Source organism: Poecile atricapillus, chromosome 3 (assembly GCF_030490865.1).
Source record: "Poecile atricapillus isolate bPoeAtr1 chromosome 3, bPoeAtr1.hap1, whole genome shotgun sequence".
Taxonomy (NCBI): Eukaryota; Metazoa; Chordata; class Aves; order Passeriformes; family Paridae; genus Poecile; species Poecile atricapillus.
The window spans coordinates 45,595,144-45,610,980 of NC_081251.1; the positions used below are offsets into that span (position 1 = coordinate 45,595,144).

General features: G+C 38.7%; 1 protein-coding gene across 2 annotated transcripts in view; it reads left to right on the forward strand.

The window, feature by feature from the left end:
- Positions 1-279: 279 nt before the first annotated feature.
- Positions 280-15,837, forward strand: part of ARMC2 (armadillo repeat containing 2) — a 62,196-nt gene continuing 46,638 nt past the window's right edge. Inside the window, exons 1-7 of one of the 2 annotated variants that reach the window (XM_058836095.1) lie at positions 280-498; positions 743-795; positions 3,359-3,590; positions 4,201-4,273; positions 6,470-6,641; positions 7,851-8,061; positions 11,281-11,331. In XM_058836095.1, the coding sequence (XP_058692078.1) occupies positions 3,373-3,590; positions 4,201-4,273; positions 6,470-6,641; positions 7,851-8,061; positions 11,281-11,331 (725 nt within the window). In that variant the 5' untranslated portion in view covers positions 280-498; positions 743-795; positions 3,359-3,372. Of the gene's footprint in view, positions 499-654; positions 796-3,358; positions 3,591-4,200; positions 4,274-6,469; positions 6,642-7,850; positions 8,062-11,280; positions 11,332-15,837 lie in introns of those variants that run through there. The other variant, XM_058836096.1, reaches the window with a different exon arrangement.

Sequence of the window (15,837 nt, forward strand, 5' to 3'; positions counted from 1 at the left end):
CATCCCAGGGCTGTGGGCATTCCATCCCCGGGGCTCTGGGCACGCCATCCCAGGGCTGTGGGCATTCCATCCCCGGGGCTCTGGGCACGCCATCCCAGGGCTGTGGGCATTCCATCCCCGGGGCTGTGGGCATTCCATCCCCGGGGCTCTGGGCACGCCATCCCAGGGCTGTGGGCATTCCATCCCCGGGGCTCTGGGCACGCCGTCCCGTCCAGGGAGCGGCCGCGCCGCGCAGGCGCCCGCAGGTGCTGGCGCGTGCGCTCGGGCGCGGCGGCGGCAGCGCGCGGGGCGCGGCCCCGCTCGGGCCCGGCCCGGCGGCGCCGCGGTGCGGCCGGTTGCTATGGGAACGGCGGGCGGCTGAGCGACGCTGGGGCCCTGCGGAGGCCGTGGCAGCTCCCGACCGTGTCACCTCGGGCAGCGCCCGGTGCCCCCCCGGCCGTAGTGCTCGTCCCTGGGGGTGCCGCCCGGCCGGGCGGGGTCGGAAAGCCGAACTGCGCGGTAAGTCGGGCGGGAGGCTTTGAAAAGCGGCCGGAGACTGATAACCCCTGTTCGGGTTCCCGGCAGCTTTCCCGTGCTCGGGAGAGAAGCTTGATTGCCGGGTGTGGGTTGGGAACAGCGTTTACTCCACAGGTGCTGTTTATTTGCGGGGGTTCTTGAACGTGTTGTCCCACGGATGCGCTGGAAACCTAACTCCGCTGAGAACTCAACTTTCGTAACTCCGTTCTTGTTTCTCTTTTGTTAGCGATTTCTCTGCGTCAAAATCTCACCAGGGTGAAAGTGCATCAGTTGTGATTGGTAAGTTGCTGGTGTTCAGAATTATGTCTAGTAATAGCTGTTATTTGCATATTCCTGTAAGGAGGTTGTTGTGAGGTGGGGGCCCATCTCTTCTACCGTGCCTGCAGTGAGAAGACAAGAGGAAGTGGCCTTAAGCTGAGACAGGGGAGATGCAGATTAGATATTAGATGAACAAAAATTCACTGTGAGCATGGCCATGCACTGGAATGGGTTGGCCAGGAAGGCGATGGAGTCACCAACTTTGGACATGTTTAGGAGGCATCTGGATCTGGCACTGGTTGATGTTGTTTAGGGGTTGCAGGGGCAGTGGGGGGTTGGACTTGTTATCTTAAACGTCTCTTCCAACCTTGATGATTCTGGGATTCTTACTTAACCTGTAGCTGTGTGCTAGCTATTCTAGAGATTTGGTAGGGCAGACAGAACATGGATTCAGATGTCAGAGAGCAGAGTGCTCATAGCTTAAGCACAGGGCTTCTCCTCACCATACTTAGTGATTGCAAACACACCCACTCTGCATCCTAGCAATTAAATGACACTAGCCTTGAGGTGGGAAAGAGAATGGCAGAGCCAGTGTGAGACGGCAGAGCCAGAGTGATGCCACATCTGATGTAGTCAACCATGCTTCTCTCATCTTGATTGAACTAAGAGCTGGGAGAGTACAGCTGTCTCGCTTCTGGACATTGCTGGGATTAATGTGTGGATACTGTACTGCTATCTACTGCTTTAAAATCTTCCTGTACAGCAAAGACCAGACTTCTGGAGTAAACAACTGGGGAATAAAGAAAAGAGTCCAAGAATGGCTTTTCAGACGCTGCTGTGATACTCACCTGCCTTTCCAGCAGAGAGTCAGAGAGGAGCTCTTCACATGTGCAAGTTAAAGGCTACTTGGGAAATGGTGACAGTCGTGAGGAACAAGATCTGGGTGTACCAGTTGTTGGGTGTACCAGTTGTGCTGTCCCCATTGACACTACAGCATTCCCTCTGTTTTCTGCTGGGTCTGGGGATCAAAATTAGAGAATCGCAGAATACGCTGAGTTGGAAGGGACTCACATGGATCATGAAGTCCAGGTCCTGGCCCTGCACAGGACCATTCCAAACTCTATCAGACATAAGGCCTACAGAGAAGACTGCCACTTAAGGTCAAAATTCTGGCTCCCAGTAGCTGGGGGAATAGGGAATGATAGTCCACCTTCTTTTTTTCAGTGAGGACTGACTGTATAATTTTTCCAGACAGCTGCAATGGAACTCCTTACTTTTTTTAAATCACATTGTAATTGAGGGAAATGTAAGGAGCATAGAGAACAAAATTCAGTCACAGTGAAGACAAGTCATATATTAATGGTAGTTGGAAATATTAAAACCACTGATAGGCTCCTGATCTGTTCCTCTGAGGTTTTTTTAATTATGCATCATTTAGTGAAAGAGGTTGGTGCACTTCTCCTTAGTATTCAGTTTTATGTTGTGTGTGCTACAATGGAAGATACTGTGCCAAAATGTGCAGGCTCTCAAAGAAAGAAGCAGCTTGAAAGGTTAAACTGCAGAACAGGAAGAATTGAACTAAGAAACTAAGGATATAAGATTTTTTTTTACTCCATAGTTTAGAAGTAACCCAGATGATGGTGTCTGATCTACTGTCAGTTCATTGTCATAAACTGTGTGAGGGAATAGAAGTTACCAGATGGTCTGAGTCACAGTGCAGAAACATATTTTTGTTTTCATGTAAGTTTGAAAGCAGAAGAGGAATTTTGCATGGTGTAAGACTGATGATGAGTTTGCTGTAAAATGACAAGGATAGTATCTACAGAGGACTGCACTGTGATAGTGATGGGTTGCTGGTCCAGGAGGCAATGGAGCAAGTCTGTCACTGCCCACTGCATCTACTGGAAACTACAGCAGGACAGAGTACTGATTGGAAGTTTGGATTTATAACTTATATTAGTGTTATCTCTCTTTGCTTGTCCTTTGGGGTGGGTCAGGGAGTAGTTTCTTTCAGAGGAAAAAAATGGATTGCTTGTTCTTCCTTGTCTCTGCTTATCAGTTGCTGATAACTGTGCTTCAGTTACTGATAATGATGCCTCTGACATATTAGGAAGCTGCCCTTGGTAAGGTCAATAATATATATTGGGTTTTTCCTAAGTTGGAAAAACCTGTCTCTTTGCAACATATTATTGAATTCCTCTTTTAGCTGTGATGTTTCCTATGTAATTGTGTGTCAAGAAATAGATTTTCTATGAAATTGTAGAGGACCATTTTTGGCCCATGAAGCACAGTGACTTCTCGTGTCACAGTAGCTTCCTGTAAAAAAACTGAAGGTAGATCCTCCAGATCATACCTGTCAGATACTTTCTGGTTTTGCATATTTTCCCGCAAACCCGAGGAATAGAGAGGAAATGCAATATCAGTGTACTTTATTTCCCACTATTTCAGCATTGTCTAGGATTTACTTACCCTTTTTAACTATATTGTGGTAGCATAACCAGTGATGAATTAATAGTTCGTAATTTAAAACTAGCATAATACTTTGTGCCTTTCATATATATTTTCCATTGTTCTTCCTGTGCAGCACTTTGTAGAGGAATGCAAGCTTCAAAGACTGAAAATAGAGGAAAAGCAGGACCATTCTACTGGCTGTCAGCAGCAAAGCCTAAGACAAGTTCTGAGATTGTAAATGAAGCCAGAGATGCTCTACGAACAGTAAAAACTCAAAGACCATTCACACCTACAGATGAACAAAGGAAACTTTTTGGGTCCCAGTCCTCACTATGTCCTCAAAATAGACCCCCTTCAGTTTTTAGGTACTTTGGCTTTAAGATTTTTTCAAATATCCTTTAGCAGCAAGAGATTTGATTCTGTAATTATGCTTCTGGTGATTATTTTCCCTGTGTTATTCTGTATTCTTAATCACATCCTTTGCCTTCTTCTAAAGATCTTTACTGTTGGTGTTAATCTACATGTCTAAGAAACATTCCTGTGGATTACAGCTACCAGAGGCAGACATTACACTAGTTTTCTATGTGGAGAATAGTATAAGAAAATAGTCTGTTACTTACCTTTTCTTGAGACAATTGAATGCTTTTAATTGAGATAGTCTTCAGCTTTTTTCCTAGAAAATGTGAAAGCTTGCTTGTTTCCTATAACCTATGTGCTAGATCTTTTTCCAGAACCTTCTGTGACCTTTTAAATGAAAAATTTTAGGTCCTGCAGTTTGAAATGCTCATTTTCAAATAAAGTTTTTACTACCTCAAAATAATTTCTAGGTGGAGTATGAAGTGCTCTTGTCACTTTTCCTTTCTTCCCTTTCACTGTATTCACTGGCAAAGGGAAGAAGCGTGGAATTAAAAAAAAACAACTCATCACACAGCTCTGGGTCTGCTTTATGCTAACTATGTTTCATTTATTTGTTAGTCTTGATACATTCAGTTCTGACTCGTGTGAATCAAGACCACATTCTGGTGTTCGTCTAAGCCCACTGGCTCATGTAAGTACTCTGGAAATAACTCATGCAGTGCTGATATAGAAATATGTGTCTTGGTAGTGTTAGAAAAATAAATGGTTTAAAGACATTTGGATAAAATGGAGGTGTGTTGTAACATTAATCTGAGACTTACAAAGTCAATTTTGTCATTTTTTTTCCCCAAAAGAAACCTGAAAATAATTTAAACTACTTAAAATATTTTTGTATTGCTTTATGATTCAAAGTGACATTAACAAGAATCAGAAGATGGATAGTTGAGTCAGCTTTCTCGTGTAAGTTTACTAAAATAGATGAAGTTCATGAGCATGAACATGTGCCAACAATGTGCCCTTGCTGTTAAGAAAGTGGCTGATGGTATCTGGGGCTGCATTAGGAGGAGTGTTGCCAGGAGGCTGAGGGAATGATCCTTCCCCTCTACTCAACATCGGTAAGGCTGCACCTGGAGTGCTGTATGAAGTTCTGGGCTCCACAGTACAAGAAAGACATGGAGCTACTGGAGAGAATCTGATGAACAGTCCCAAAGGTGATGAAGGGACTGGGAAGAAATGAGAACGTTAAGCCTGGAGAAGGGAGGATCTTATCCTTGGATGTAAATACCTGAAAGGCAGGTGCAAAGAGGATGGGGCCAGCCTTTTTGAGCTGACTGGACCAGAGGCAGAGGGCACAAACTGGGACACAGGAGGTTTACTCTGAACTTCAGCAAACAGTTTTCCGGCTGTGAGGGTGACAAGGCCTTGGCACAGGTTTCCCAAAGATCTTCAGAAGTTTCATGGGTATGGTCCTGGGCAACTGAGTTTAGGTGGCTGTAGTTGAATATGGGGCTTGGACCTCCAGAGGTCCCTTCCAATCTCATCTATTTTGTGGTTCTGTGATCAGTAACTTTAAGGTAATTAAGTGGTTGCTTTCTATTTGGCTTACATTTCTATAAAATGTCATGATTGTAGTTTACTTCAAAACAGATATAAGTCCTTTAAGAACCTTTTATATTCCTCTGCTAAAGCTGTGAATTGTTTTCAATTTATAAGTGTATCTGCTATTTCACAGGTTTTTTTTTATATTTGGTCTTCAAATATAAGATTAAGTCACGACTGTTTGCTTAGTACCCGAGATAACAGAGCATGCTATAACCATTAAATGTGCTTGCTGTACATATTGCTTTTTCCAGACAGTAACCTTTAGGAAATTTTTTAAGAAATTAGGGGAAATATCTAAGGAATTTTATACTTCACTAACTTGGACAAGGTAATGTATTTATAGGAATTAAGTTTAAAAATTCTGAACATACTTTTATTTATATTAAATATATGTACATTTAGATTTAAGAACTGGTGTTAATTTTTTGTTTGTGTGAGAGTGGAAAAGAATTAAACTACTGACCAATGCAAGACCTGCGTTTTTTGCTATATCAATGGGTCTAAGTTAGTACCCTGTAAATTAAGAGCATGTATTAATCATGATGGTTGTGGGTAGTCAGTCTTACCTGTTGGCTTTTCTAATACTGAGGAGAGTTCTGAAGGATCGGCTGGAGGCTTTCTAGTGGATTCTTTATTTTAAGGAAATTGGTTTTGATTTAAGAGGTCAGTGCTTTTACATAGGGCAAGGGCACAACAAGTGCTTGGTCGTAGAGATTAAGGGGCTTGTTCACCTCCTCTAAGATGCAAGATACATAAACCTGGGACTTTCATGTTTCTGGATCTGCATGATTGGTCTCAGTGTGATAGAAAGTAGTACATACGATGTGAACATATTTGGAGTGTTTTGGAAATACTGTTTTAATTCTCAAAAGCAAATCAGAGAATAGCTGTATCTCTAGAATTGTTAGCAATAGCCATTGGCACAATATTTATTTTGATAAATAAGCTTGCTGTAGATGTAGGTAAATGAGTATTTATGAAGAATAAATAATTCTGAGTTGTTCTACTCAAACTAGTTTTGTTTTCTGCACCCCTGAATGTTGATTTTAAATGGCTTTTTGTGGTGGTAATGGTATAGACATCTGGTTTGTTTGGTGTAATGGTATCATTATATTCAGGATATGAAAATTTCTTAATGAGCAAGCCAGTCTAACTTCTGTTCTATTTTGAATTTAACCCTTTGTTAGAAATTATGTGTGTTTCTTTTTTTTTTTACAAATTTTACTTAAATGAAAATTAAATTATCTGTGCTTTTGTTTAAAAGTCTTCTTTATTTTTGTCACAGAAACCAGTACTAGTAATTTCTGAAAAAAACCATGAAGCTACTTCTGTTTTCCTTCCAACACCTCCTGCTGATGCTGCAGAGGTTAGAAAAGTCAGCAGTGCTTGGAAAGGCTTATTTAGAATAACTTCTCCAAAAGATTTATTTTCTGCTAAAGTGGTTCCTCTGGATCAGAGTAAGAATGTTTTGATATGTATTTTTGCTAGAAAAATAACTGCATGATGGGTTTTAATATTGGTAATTACATGAATTATTGATACATTAAAGGACTTGCATGTCCTTTCAGTGTGAATTCTGGAAGTACTTAAATGGATTTAAGGCAGTTTTGAAACTGTGGTTTCCCAAAATGATGCTGGCTTGCACTACTGAAAGTGAATTGAAAGCTACTCAGGTGCCTCTTCTTCCTATAGGTTTCCAAGTAATGGAATTTTACTGAAAGTTGTCTTCAGTGAGTAAAATTAACATTAAATGCTGACATGCTTAAAGAGATAATGAGATGCCATCATCTAAGGAGATTCCCTGATGGATTATTGAGCATAAAAGGAGGAATAAAAACGAATGATATGTCTTGACAGGCCTCCAACTCCATTGTATTTGTAGTTAAGAGTTTCATTAGTGGAGACTTAATAAAGGTCACCAAATGTGGGGTTTAAAAGTAATTTTCTTGAAGATGGGAAATCGCATCTTGGCTTCCTGCATGTTGGCTCATAACGAAGTGTGCTGGGACTCGGTCTTTATTTCACAAGACTCATTTATAATAATGACAGTTCTTATATTGTCCAGGATTGTTATTTTACATGATAAACTGAATATCTCACTTTCTACCTGATTGCAAAATAAGTCTTACATAAAAAGTACTAAACTTCATCTTTGTGTATTTATGCTATAAATATATATTTATATAATGTACCCCTTCACGTAGCCTTAATAAGTTGATGTTGCTAATTGAAGAAGTTGAGAAGCTAGTGTAGCTGTAATCTGCCTTAGTCTCTTCTCCCCTTTTGAGGTCATACAAATGTTTATGTGAAGGGTTTTATTTGTGGGGTTTAATTTGTTGTGTGTACATAGAAGCTACAGGATAAACAGCTACTTTTTTCTTGAATTCCTTCATAATACTCAGGTCCTGAAATACAATCACCTTTTTCTCAATGTACAATCCACCTATGCATAAAAGGGAAATAAAGAAGATGAAATATTAAAACTTCAAACACAACCCCAAAAGACTTTAAGAAATACTGTTCAAAAGAAGACATTGACTACCTTACTCTTAATAGTCTTGAGCTTTTTCACTTTTTAAATTGATACAAGCAAATTTTGATAATGTAACACGACAAGCAGTAATTAATTACACTTGAACAAAATGTGTTCTCTTTGACTATTTCAGATGAAGTGAAGCTAAATTTTGAAGAGCCAACTATGATGGTGAATGATCTTGACAGAAGTAATAATAACTGCTTAGCAGAACAAAAGTTGTACACATCATTTAATGATGAGAGTAGACAGGTAATTTGTAATGAGCATACCAGCAGATCAGGAAGTGGAGAATCCATGGAAGGGACACCAGTAAAATTTTCACTTCAGCTGCAAGGAGAAAGGTCAGCATTGGTCAAGTATGGTAATGTGCATCTTCCACACAATCTTCTTCCTAGATACCCAACTGTGCAAGTATCAAAATACTTAAAATTAATGGAATTTGAAGGTAACATTACATATGCTTTAAAATGTAACTGTGTTTAGATTATTAGAGAAATTTACATTTCTTCTTTTAGGAAGTTTCTACATTCAAAAGACTAATCTGTAAAATATTGTTGGTACAAATTTGTTCTATATGATTTGTTTGATCATTAACATTTCAAAACTAAGTTTCTAATCACTGCATGTAAAATGCTCAAGTATAAATTTGATGTTCTTGCTTTTGCAGTTTAGTCCTGTTGTTTTAAGGTGCTATACCATCTTCACTTAGCTTGACAGATGAGTAGAGCCATGCTTTCAGTTCTGGTATGTGATCATACACCAAAACCTGGCTTAAACTCTTTGGCAACAGAAGCAGAATGTTTTGTGACTTCAAATTTTTAGTACTTTTTTCTTGCATGACCAAATAGGTGTAAGAGATTAATGAAGCTCATGTGCCTGCAGTCTGTTTTTACTGAACCTGGAATGTCATATCTGTTCTTTAATTCATACTCAAGTAATTTGTTGTTCTTTTGATTTAGATGTGAATTCTTGCACAGGGAAGAATAGTCCCATGGCACTATGTAAAGTTGGTGTACAGTTACTGCATTAGCAGTCAGATGAACAGCTGTTTTGTGCTATTAACATTGACAGATCTGGCAATCTCAACAACAGAAAATGAAAACCACTTTATTTTCAAAACACATCCTTGTAAAACTTCTTCACTCTTAAAAATACGCATTTGCCAGTAGGTATCTTCTTTTTAGCATGTTTGTATGCTTAGGGGAAAGCTATTTCCCTGAATATTCTTAACCACGTTTGATATTAAAGATTGTGTTCTTAATTTTATAAAATGAAAGGCCTTTAATTTACTAACTTTGTGATAGCATTTAATAGTTTAAAAGAATGTTGTCCATTGAGGCTGTTACAGTAAATGATACATAACAGAGCTATCATAGCACTCTTTTATATTAAACTGTAAGCAGAATTTAAAAAAAAAAAAGAGAGATTCTAAAAGAATGAAGCCTTCTTGTAGCAAAGAAAAAACTCCATGAGTGTGCAGGAAGAATGAGAAAATAAGAGCAGAGATGAAAAATGTAGGTGATAAAAGGAAAAGTAAAGCACCAAGGAGAATACTTTACTGCAATATAATTTTCTCCCTTTAAAATCAGTGATCTAATTACTTCTTAGATAAGACAATTTTGATTATCATACTACATAAATTACTGTAGTTTGAATTTATTTAATAAGGGGTGGTGTGAAATACTTCAGTGTTGCAGTGAAAATGGGAAGTTCATTTTTCGTGTAATATGCATCCTACTGTTTTCAGTTCTGCTTTCTGTTTGGGTTGCTGTTTTAGTTGATGGTGTCCAAGTGCCTCTTATAGGAAAGGGTCAGTTGATACTTTTGCTAATTGAAAAGGATGACCTTCCTTCTCAGTCATAATTTTAAAACTTGCATGTATAAATGAACAGCTAACCCATTAGGCATGCTTCATGATACACTTTCTTTATAAGAACAAGAGCTCTGCATGTTTTTGATTTTTGCATTTTTGTTACTATGCTTTTTGCAATCAGGAATCTCATACATCAGTTAAATCAGTTCTTAAATTACTGGCCTTAAGATAATACAAAAAATTACTTTCCAATATTGTTCTGACTAGTTTTCTCCAAAATGGAAGAGGAATATAATATTCCTCCATCTTTCTGTGTTGAATGCAAGATCTGTATTTTTGAATTGCCCATTTTTGCCTCTCCTGTGAGTTGTGGATGCTTTCTGTGTACCTGAGTCAGAGCTGATTTTTGCCAATGCTGCCTAAGGGAAGCTCCCTGACACCATTTAAGTGCTGATATGGCTTAGAGCACCACATACATCTGCAATGATGTGCAAGATGCACAAGATGCACAAGAATAATACAAAATGCTTTCCCTTAGCCACAAAGGTGTCTCATCTATATCAGCCCAAGCAGCTCATGCCATCATAAGATGGGATGGCTGTGGATAATCTCAGCTGCTCCCATACGTTCTAACTCCTTGCTAAGACTTACACCAATGAATACATTGGTCCAGTGTTTGTGTATGATACTACACAAGTCAGGCAGACCTTGCTCTGTGTTCAGAGATGTCATTCTTCATCTGACAAGGCAGCTGAAAGGTACCACAAACCTCGCCTGCCATATAGTTTGTTGAGTTTGGTCTTCCTGATACTTGTATGTAAAAGGCTCCAGAAATATAGAGGGGTCATTGCAGTGAGAGATTAGGTGTTCTTTCTCTGTAGAACATGTTTACTAGATGATTGTAAGGTTAGATTGCATCTGGTTCTGTGTCATAAATACTTGAGGCATCTTGTATGGCGTTACAAGATATTTTCTATTTAAAGTACATTGCATTCAGGAGTAATAGGATGAAAGCTTAAAGGAATGTGAAATCTTTTATTACCTAGTGTCCTGTCATTCTCTATATGAAGCGGGTGTCAACCTCAATTCTGTATTGCAGTGATTTAAAGTCCTTGGAGGAATTAAGAAAGAGGATTGTAGTAATAGTACACTTCATACAGGAGAAGGTGTGTGGGACTTCCTACCATTCCTTTCCCTACCATTCCTATAAATGTACTGAAATAACTTCCCTAATGAAACTGTTTTTCTGCTAATGAGGAAACAGTAGAGCATGGCAAAATAGTATGGCAGATTCCTGCCGTTAATGCTATTATATTTATTTTAAAGAGAACAGAAGGGAGGTATTCTATTCCAGCAAGAGACTTGATAACTTTCTATCTCACATTCTTTTGTTGTCCCAAAGACTGAAGAAAAGAATGAACAGTGCTAATGAAATCACAACTGCCTTATAAAGGTACTGGTGGGGGTGGGGGGGGAAAGGACCTTTTGAAGGGAAAAGCTATTTGCCATTTTGTTTGCAATTCTGTTCTGCAAATAACAATCTAGTTGTAATAGAATAGGTAAATTAATTGAAGCAGATTGAATTTATTGACATGTTGCCTCAGGAAAGCTGGGAACAATTTCTGGCAATCATAAGGAAGCTCGGTTTTGTTTACATCTTCCTCTAACCATTGTGCCCTGCCATCTATTGTGATTGCTATAGAAGTGAAACTTCTAAAATGTTTTCTGCATTCATATATTTCAACAGAAGTGTCAACAGTGATGGCAGATTTGCTGATGAAGAGCAACAGTTTCCCTGGTGAGAAAAGATGATGATTTTTTTTTTTTCCTACTCCAATTTCTCAGTATTCTGAAAGCTTAGATGTCATTCCAGGACTTCTTAAAAGCAGAGATGCCTTGAGTGAGGAAGAGTTTGGAGGAAACACTTCATTCCCAAGTGGCCTATTCTTTTTTTAATAAGTGAGTTTTAGAAAGAGCTAAAAAAGTATTAGCAGGTGCTGTAAAGAAGATACACTGTGCCCTGTTTTCTCTTACCATTGCTCTCTTTATTAAATGCCTGTTTTACAGAATCCTTGAAATACATTCTTTTTCCTTGAGAGTAGTTTCTCTTTCTTGTGCTTTTTTAGAGTTAGAATATTTCAATAGAAAATGATAAAAGCAAAGGATTAAATGATAAAGTGAATCATATATTCATAGAATAGGGTGGGTTGGAGGGTACCACTGGAAATCACTTCTCTCTGGCTCCTTAAACAACTTTCACATCTGTGCTCAATATATACATTTTTTTTTTCTCTTCAAAGAAAAGGATTCCCACAGAGGAGAGAGATTTATTTTTTTTTCCTGAGGGGAACATCCATTCTGTTTTGCTCTGGATAATTTCTTTGAAATGAGTGGCATGGTGTGGCTATTGGTTTGTTGTATGGTGTAGCTGATTCTCCAGACTTTTTTCAGTATTTTTCTCTTTTTTTTTAAATTTTATTATGTATATTGGCAACTTCTGTAATTCTCTTAAAGATGGGGAAACAGGAAATAAACCTACTCTCAAATTATCTTTATTTCTGCCTCAGTTGCACTGGCTCTTTGGACCACTGATTTCAGAAAGAAACAATTGGGTGGTGGGTAATCCTTCACAAGTAGAGCTTTCTACAGTGTTTTCCAGATTGTGACACATACCCTTTCAAGAAAAGAAGGTGCCTGGTTTGGTATAGGCTTAAGGATACTGAGAGAACACTGGGAAAGAAGAATTCTTTTTTTTCATAACTTGTTATAGACTTCTAAAGAAAAGAGTAAGAAGTGACTTATCTCTGGTCTCTTAGCTCATGAAAGAGACAGTGGAGTTCAGTCTCATTTTTACCGTGTACTTCAAAGAGTCTTTCCCCTCTAATACTTAGTTTCAGGCCAGTGTCATTTGGCACCAGATCTGGGAGATCTAGGTCTTGAGAGTCCTTAATACCAATTGAATTGCAATTCTGGAATGGGTAAATGTGCTGTGCAAAGAGTAAAGAAGGAATGCCAGTTTGCTCTAGGTAGACCTGTAGTAACAATGGATTTTAATTTGTTTTCTGTTTAGAAATGCAATGCTTATGCAAGATTCAAGTTAGGAAGATGATGAGGGTATGGTTTTCAGAGTCAAATATGTTTAGGCTAGTGTTTTAGGTATTTTTTATGGTTAGAATTAGACTGTCGGATTGTCTGGTTGCCTAAAGATACTCTGCCACAAATAGATACTGTTAATATTTTCAATATTAGACAGAACATGCAAAGACTGTGAAGAATAAAAAGGATTGAGACTTTTCATCAACCATGATTATTCTTTTAAGTCATACTGTTTAACATGTGCATGAGGCTCTCCATCAACAGCCTGTATAAATAAGAAATGCTGTATTTTTTATCACTTGAGTTGTCATAAGAAATGAGTTATTCCCATGATTGTGTTTATAGAATTGTTATTTACTCATCTTTAGGATGACTCAGAGTGTAGTTGGTCTATTTGTCAATATATTTTTGCAAATTATGTTGTCTTTCTACTAGTTATCTTTTCTCATATCAGTGGTATCAGTTATACACTTAATTATAGTTTTCTCTCCTTTTGGTTTTTTCTGTTCTTATGCTGTTCCTTATAATCCTCTACAGTTCGTGAAATAATTTCAGGATATCTATATTACCAGCTTTTGAATTATTTTCATGCTTTTGAGAAGTTTTGTGGTTGAGAAATAAAACTCACTCAAGTTGTGTGTAATTTGCTTAATACTTTATTTCATATCTCTTTTAGCTGTCTGCAAGTAATTTTATCTCCATTGTTTTTTTGAAAAGGAAAATAGACTTTTAAAATTGAGCTATTATATTGGGTTTTTTTTCTTTGAGGCTTCTTTCCAGATTGTGTTTATCTAACTTGTTTGTCCCTCAGATGACATCACAGAATAGAAGATTCTGTGGTAGCTGAGCAAAATAGGGACAGATTCTCTTAAGTGGCTCAGTGAAGGTCAATTCTTTGTCTAAAAGGATAGGGTGCTTTTCAAGTGCTAAGTTATGTGTCAGGAAGAAATCAGTTGGTTTGTAATAAAAACCACAAAAACATATTCCCTACTATTTAACTAATGGAAGACAATACCAGAAACTAATTCTGATGTCCTTCTGGCAACATAAAAGGTCTGGATAGGATAATGAAATTGGAATAAAGGGATTAATGAGAAATGCAAATGTTAATTGGTATGTAGAAAAATTAATTTCCGTGAGAGTAAATGACAGAACAAAATACTAATTTCTCTCATTTTGCCAAAAGCTAAAAACACTTCCTACTAGCTGCTTTGGCAAAAATACTGGGGTGTTGTTTATACTTCCTTTCAAAGTCTACAGAGCAATGTCTTGTTAACGTCAGTAATTTTGGTTTAGAATTAGAACTCTTGTTTCTTGATCACTAAACACAGTGGAAAAATCATGGTAGCAGGGAATTGTGTTCTGAAGCAGTGGATCCTAAAAGTGTTGCGTAAATGAACCTGCTCTGAGAAGATCCACTGCAGTTTCTCTCACTTGCTGCAGCTCTGCATCTGACTCTTTGCCATGGGGCCCTTGCACCACTTTGTCTCTTGCTGCTGACTCAGGGTTTGCTCCATTGTCCTTACTGCCCTAATTCCCAAGATTACCCCAGGATCATTCCCAGGATCATTAGCTCCTTTAACTTTCCCTGGAGCTGCTATTGTTCTTTTTGAGACAAAGTTGCTGAGTTTGGCTGTGCCCTGATAGACTTGGTCTAGAGCCCTACGTATCTTTGCACAGTGCTCCTGCCAAGAGATCTGATGGGCTGTTCATGAGACCACAGTTCTGAATAATTTAGAAAAAGTGCTAACTGGCAGTCACTACATAAACAACCCATTGGCTGATACACCAGAGAGTTGTCCAGAGGAGCCTCAACAGGCTGGAGAAATGGTTTGACAGGAACGTGATGCAGTTTAACAAAGACAAATGCAAAGTCCTGCATCTGGGCAGGAACAACCCCAGGCACCATTGTATACTGGGGGTGATCCAGCTGGGAGGCAGCTTTGCAGAAAAAGACCTGGAGGTCGTGGTGTACACCAAGTTCATAGAACAGCTCAGGATGTGAGAGACCTCAGAAGATCATCTGGCCCAGTGTTTTGTGGAAGAGAGTAGATGAGATTATTTAGCACCCTGTTCATTTACACCTTGAAAACCACTACACCTGGGCTGCTGGGACCAGTTCCAGGCTCCCCAGTGCAATAGAGATATGAAATGGCTGGAGGGAATCCAGCTACTAAGATGTGAAGGAATCCTTTGTTTGAGGAAAGGCTGAGAGAGCTGGAACTGTTTAGCATGGAGAAGGCTTGGCAGAGGTTCTTATCAACATCTTTCAATACCTGGAGGGAGGGTGCATTGTGACACCATCATTGATTGTGTGACAAGGGCTCTTTCTTCTCCCCCATGGCAAGCACTCAAAACAGGAAAAACTATTTACCTGTGACAGTTCTTTTTTAAGGATTTATTTGTTGTATATACTTCCACAACACCACCTTGCAGCTTTTCCCTTTGTAGTCCATATAGAATTATGAATCTTGGGTTGAAAGAAAAGCACTCAGCTGCTTAAATAGCCAAATGATCCTTATCAATATAAGACATGTCATCCTGGACAGTGCTAGCAATAAAAATAAACCCAGATTACAGTGTAGATATGTAATCACACTCTGAATATACAGGTGAGTAAAATCTCAAATTACATTCTTTCTAAATGGCCTGCCTGTTTAAGGATTATCCACAATCAAGGGAACTGAACTCTGATCTAGTCTGGAAAAACACCTTTGTGCCTAGTAGTTATTTTGATACATCTGGCTTGTCTGAACAGGCCCTCAGGATCTGCTTAGCATTGCTTGAAATCTGTTCTTCCTAACACTTAGTGAAATGTCTTGATTTTTGGGTGTAGATACACCATGTCTGGCTTTCCAACGCACACAATGTATGTTGGTAAAATCAGATGTTCAGTGCTTGTATTTATGTATAAACAGTCTGCATCTACTGCAGTGCCTAGACTGTTTCTAGAGCTTTGTGAAAAGTTAGAAATTGCTCTCCTAGACTTTTGCAGACCTGAAAACACTGATATATCAAGAATCCAAAATAAAACTTTGTAAAAATTTCAGACACATTTTTGGGTTTTAAATAAACTAGAAAATAATTTTTTGGGAGCTGAAGGCGATGTAATGAAGGAAAATACATTGTGGACAAACTGGATGACTGTGAGGGGAAGATGGACAAAAAGGTTTGTTTATCTTATCAAAATAAAGACCAAAAATAAAAC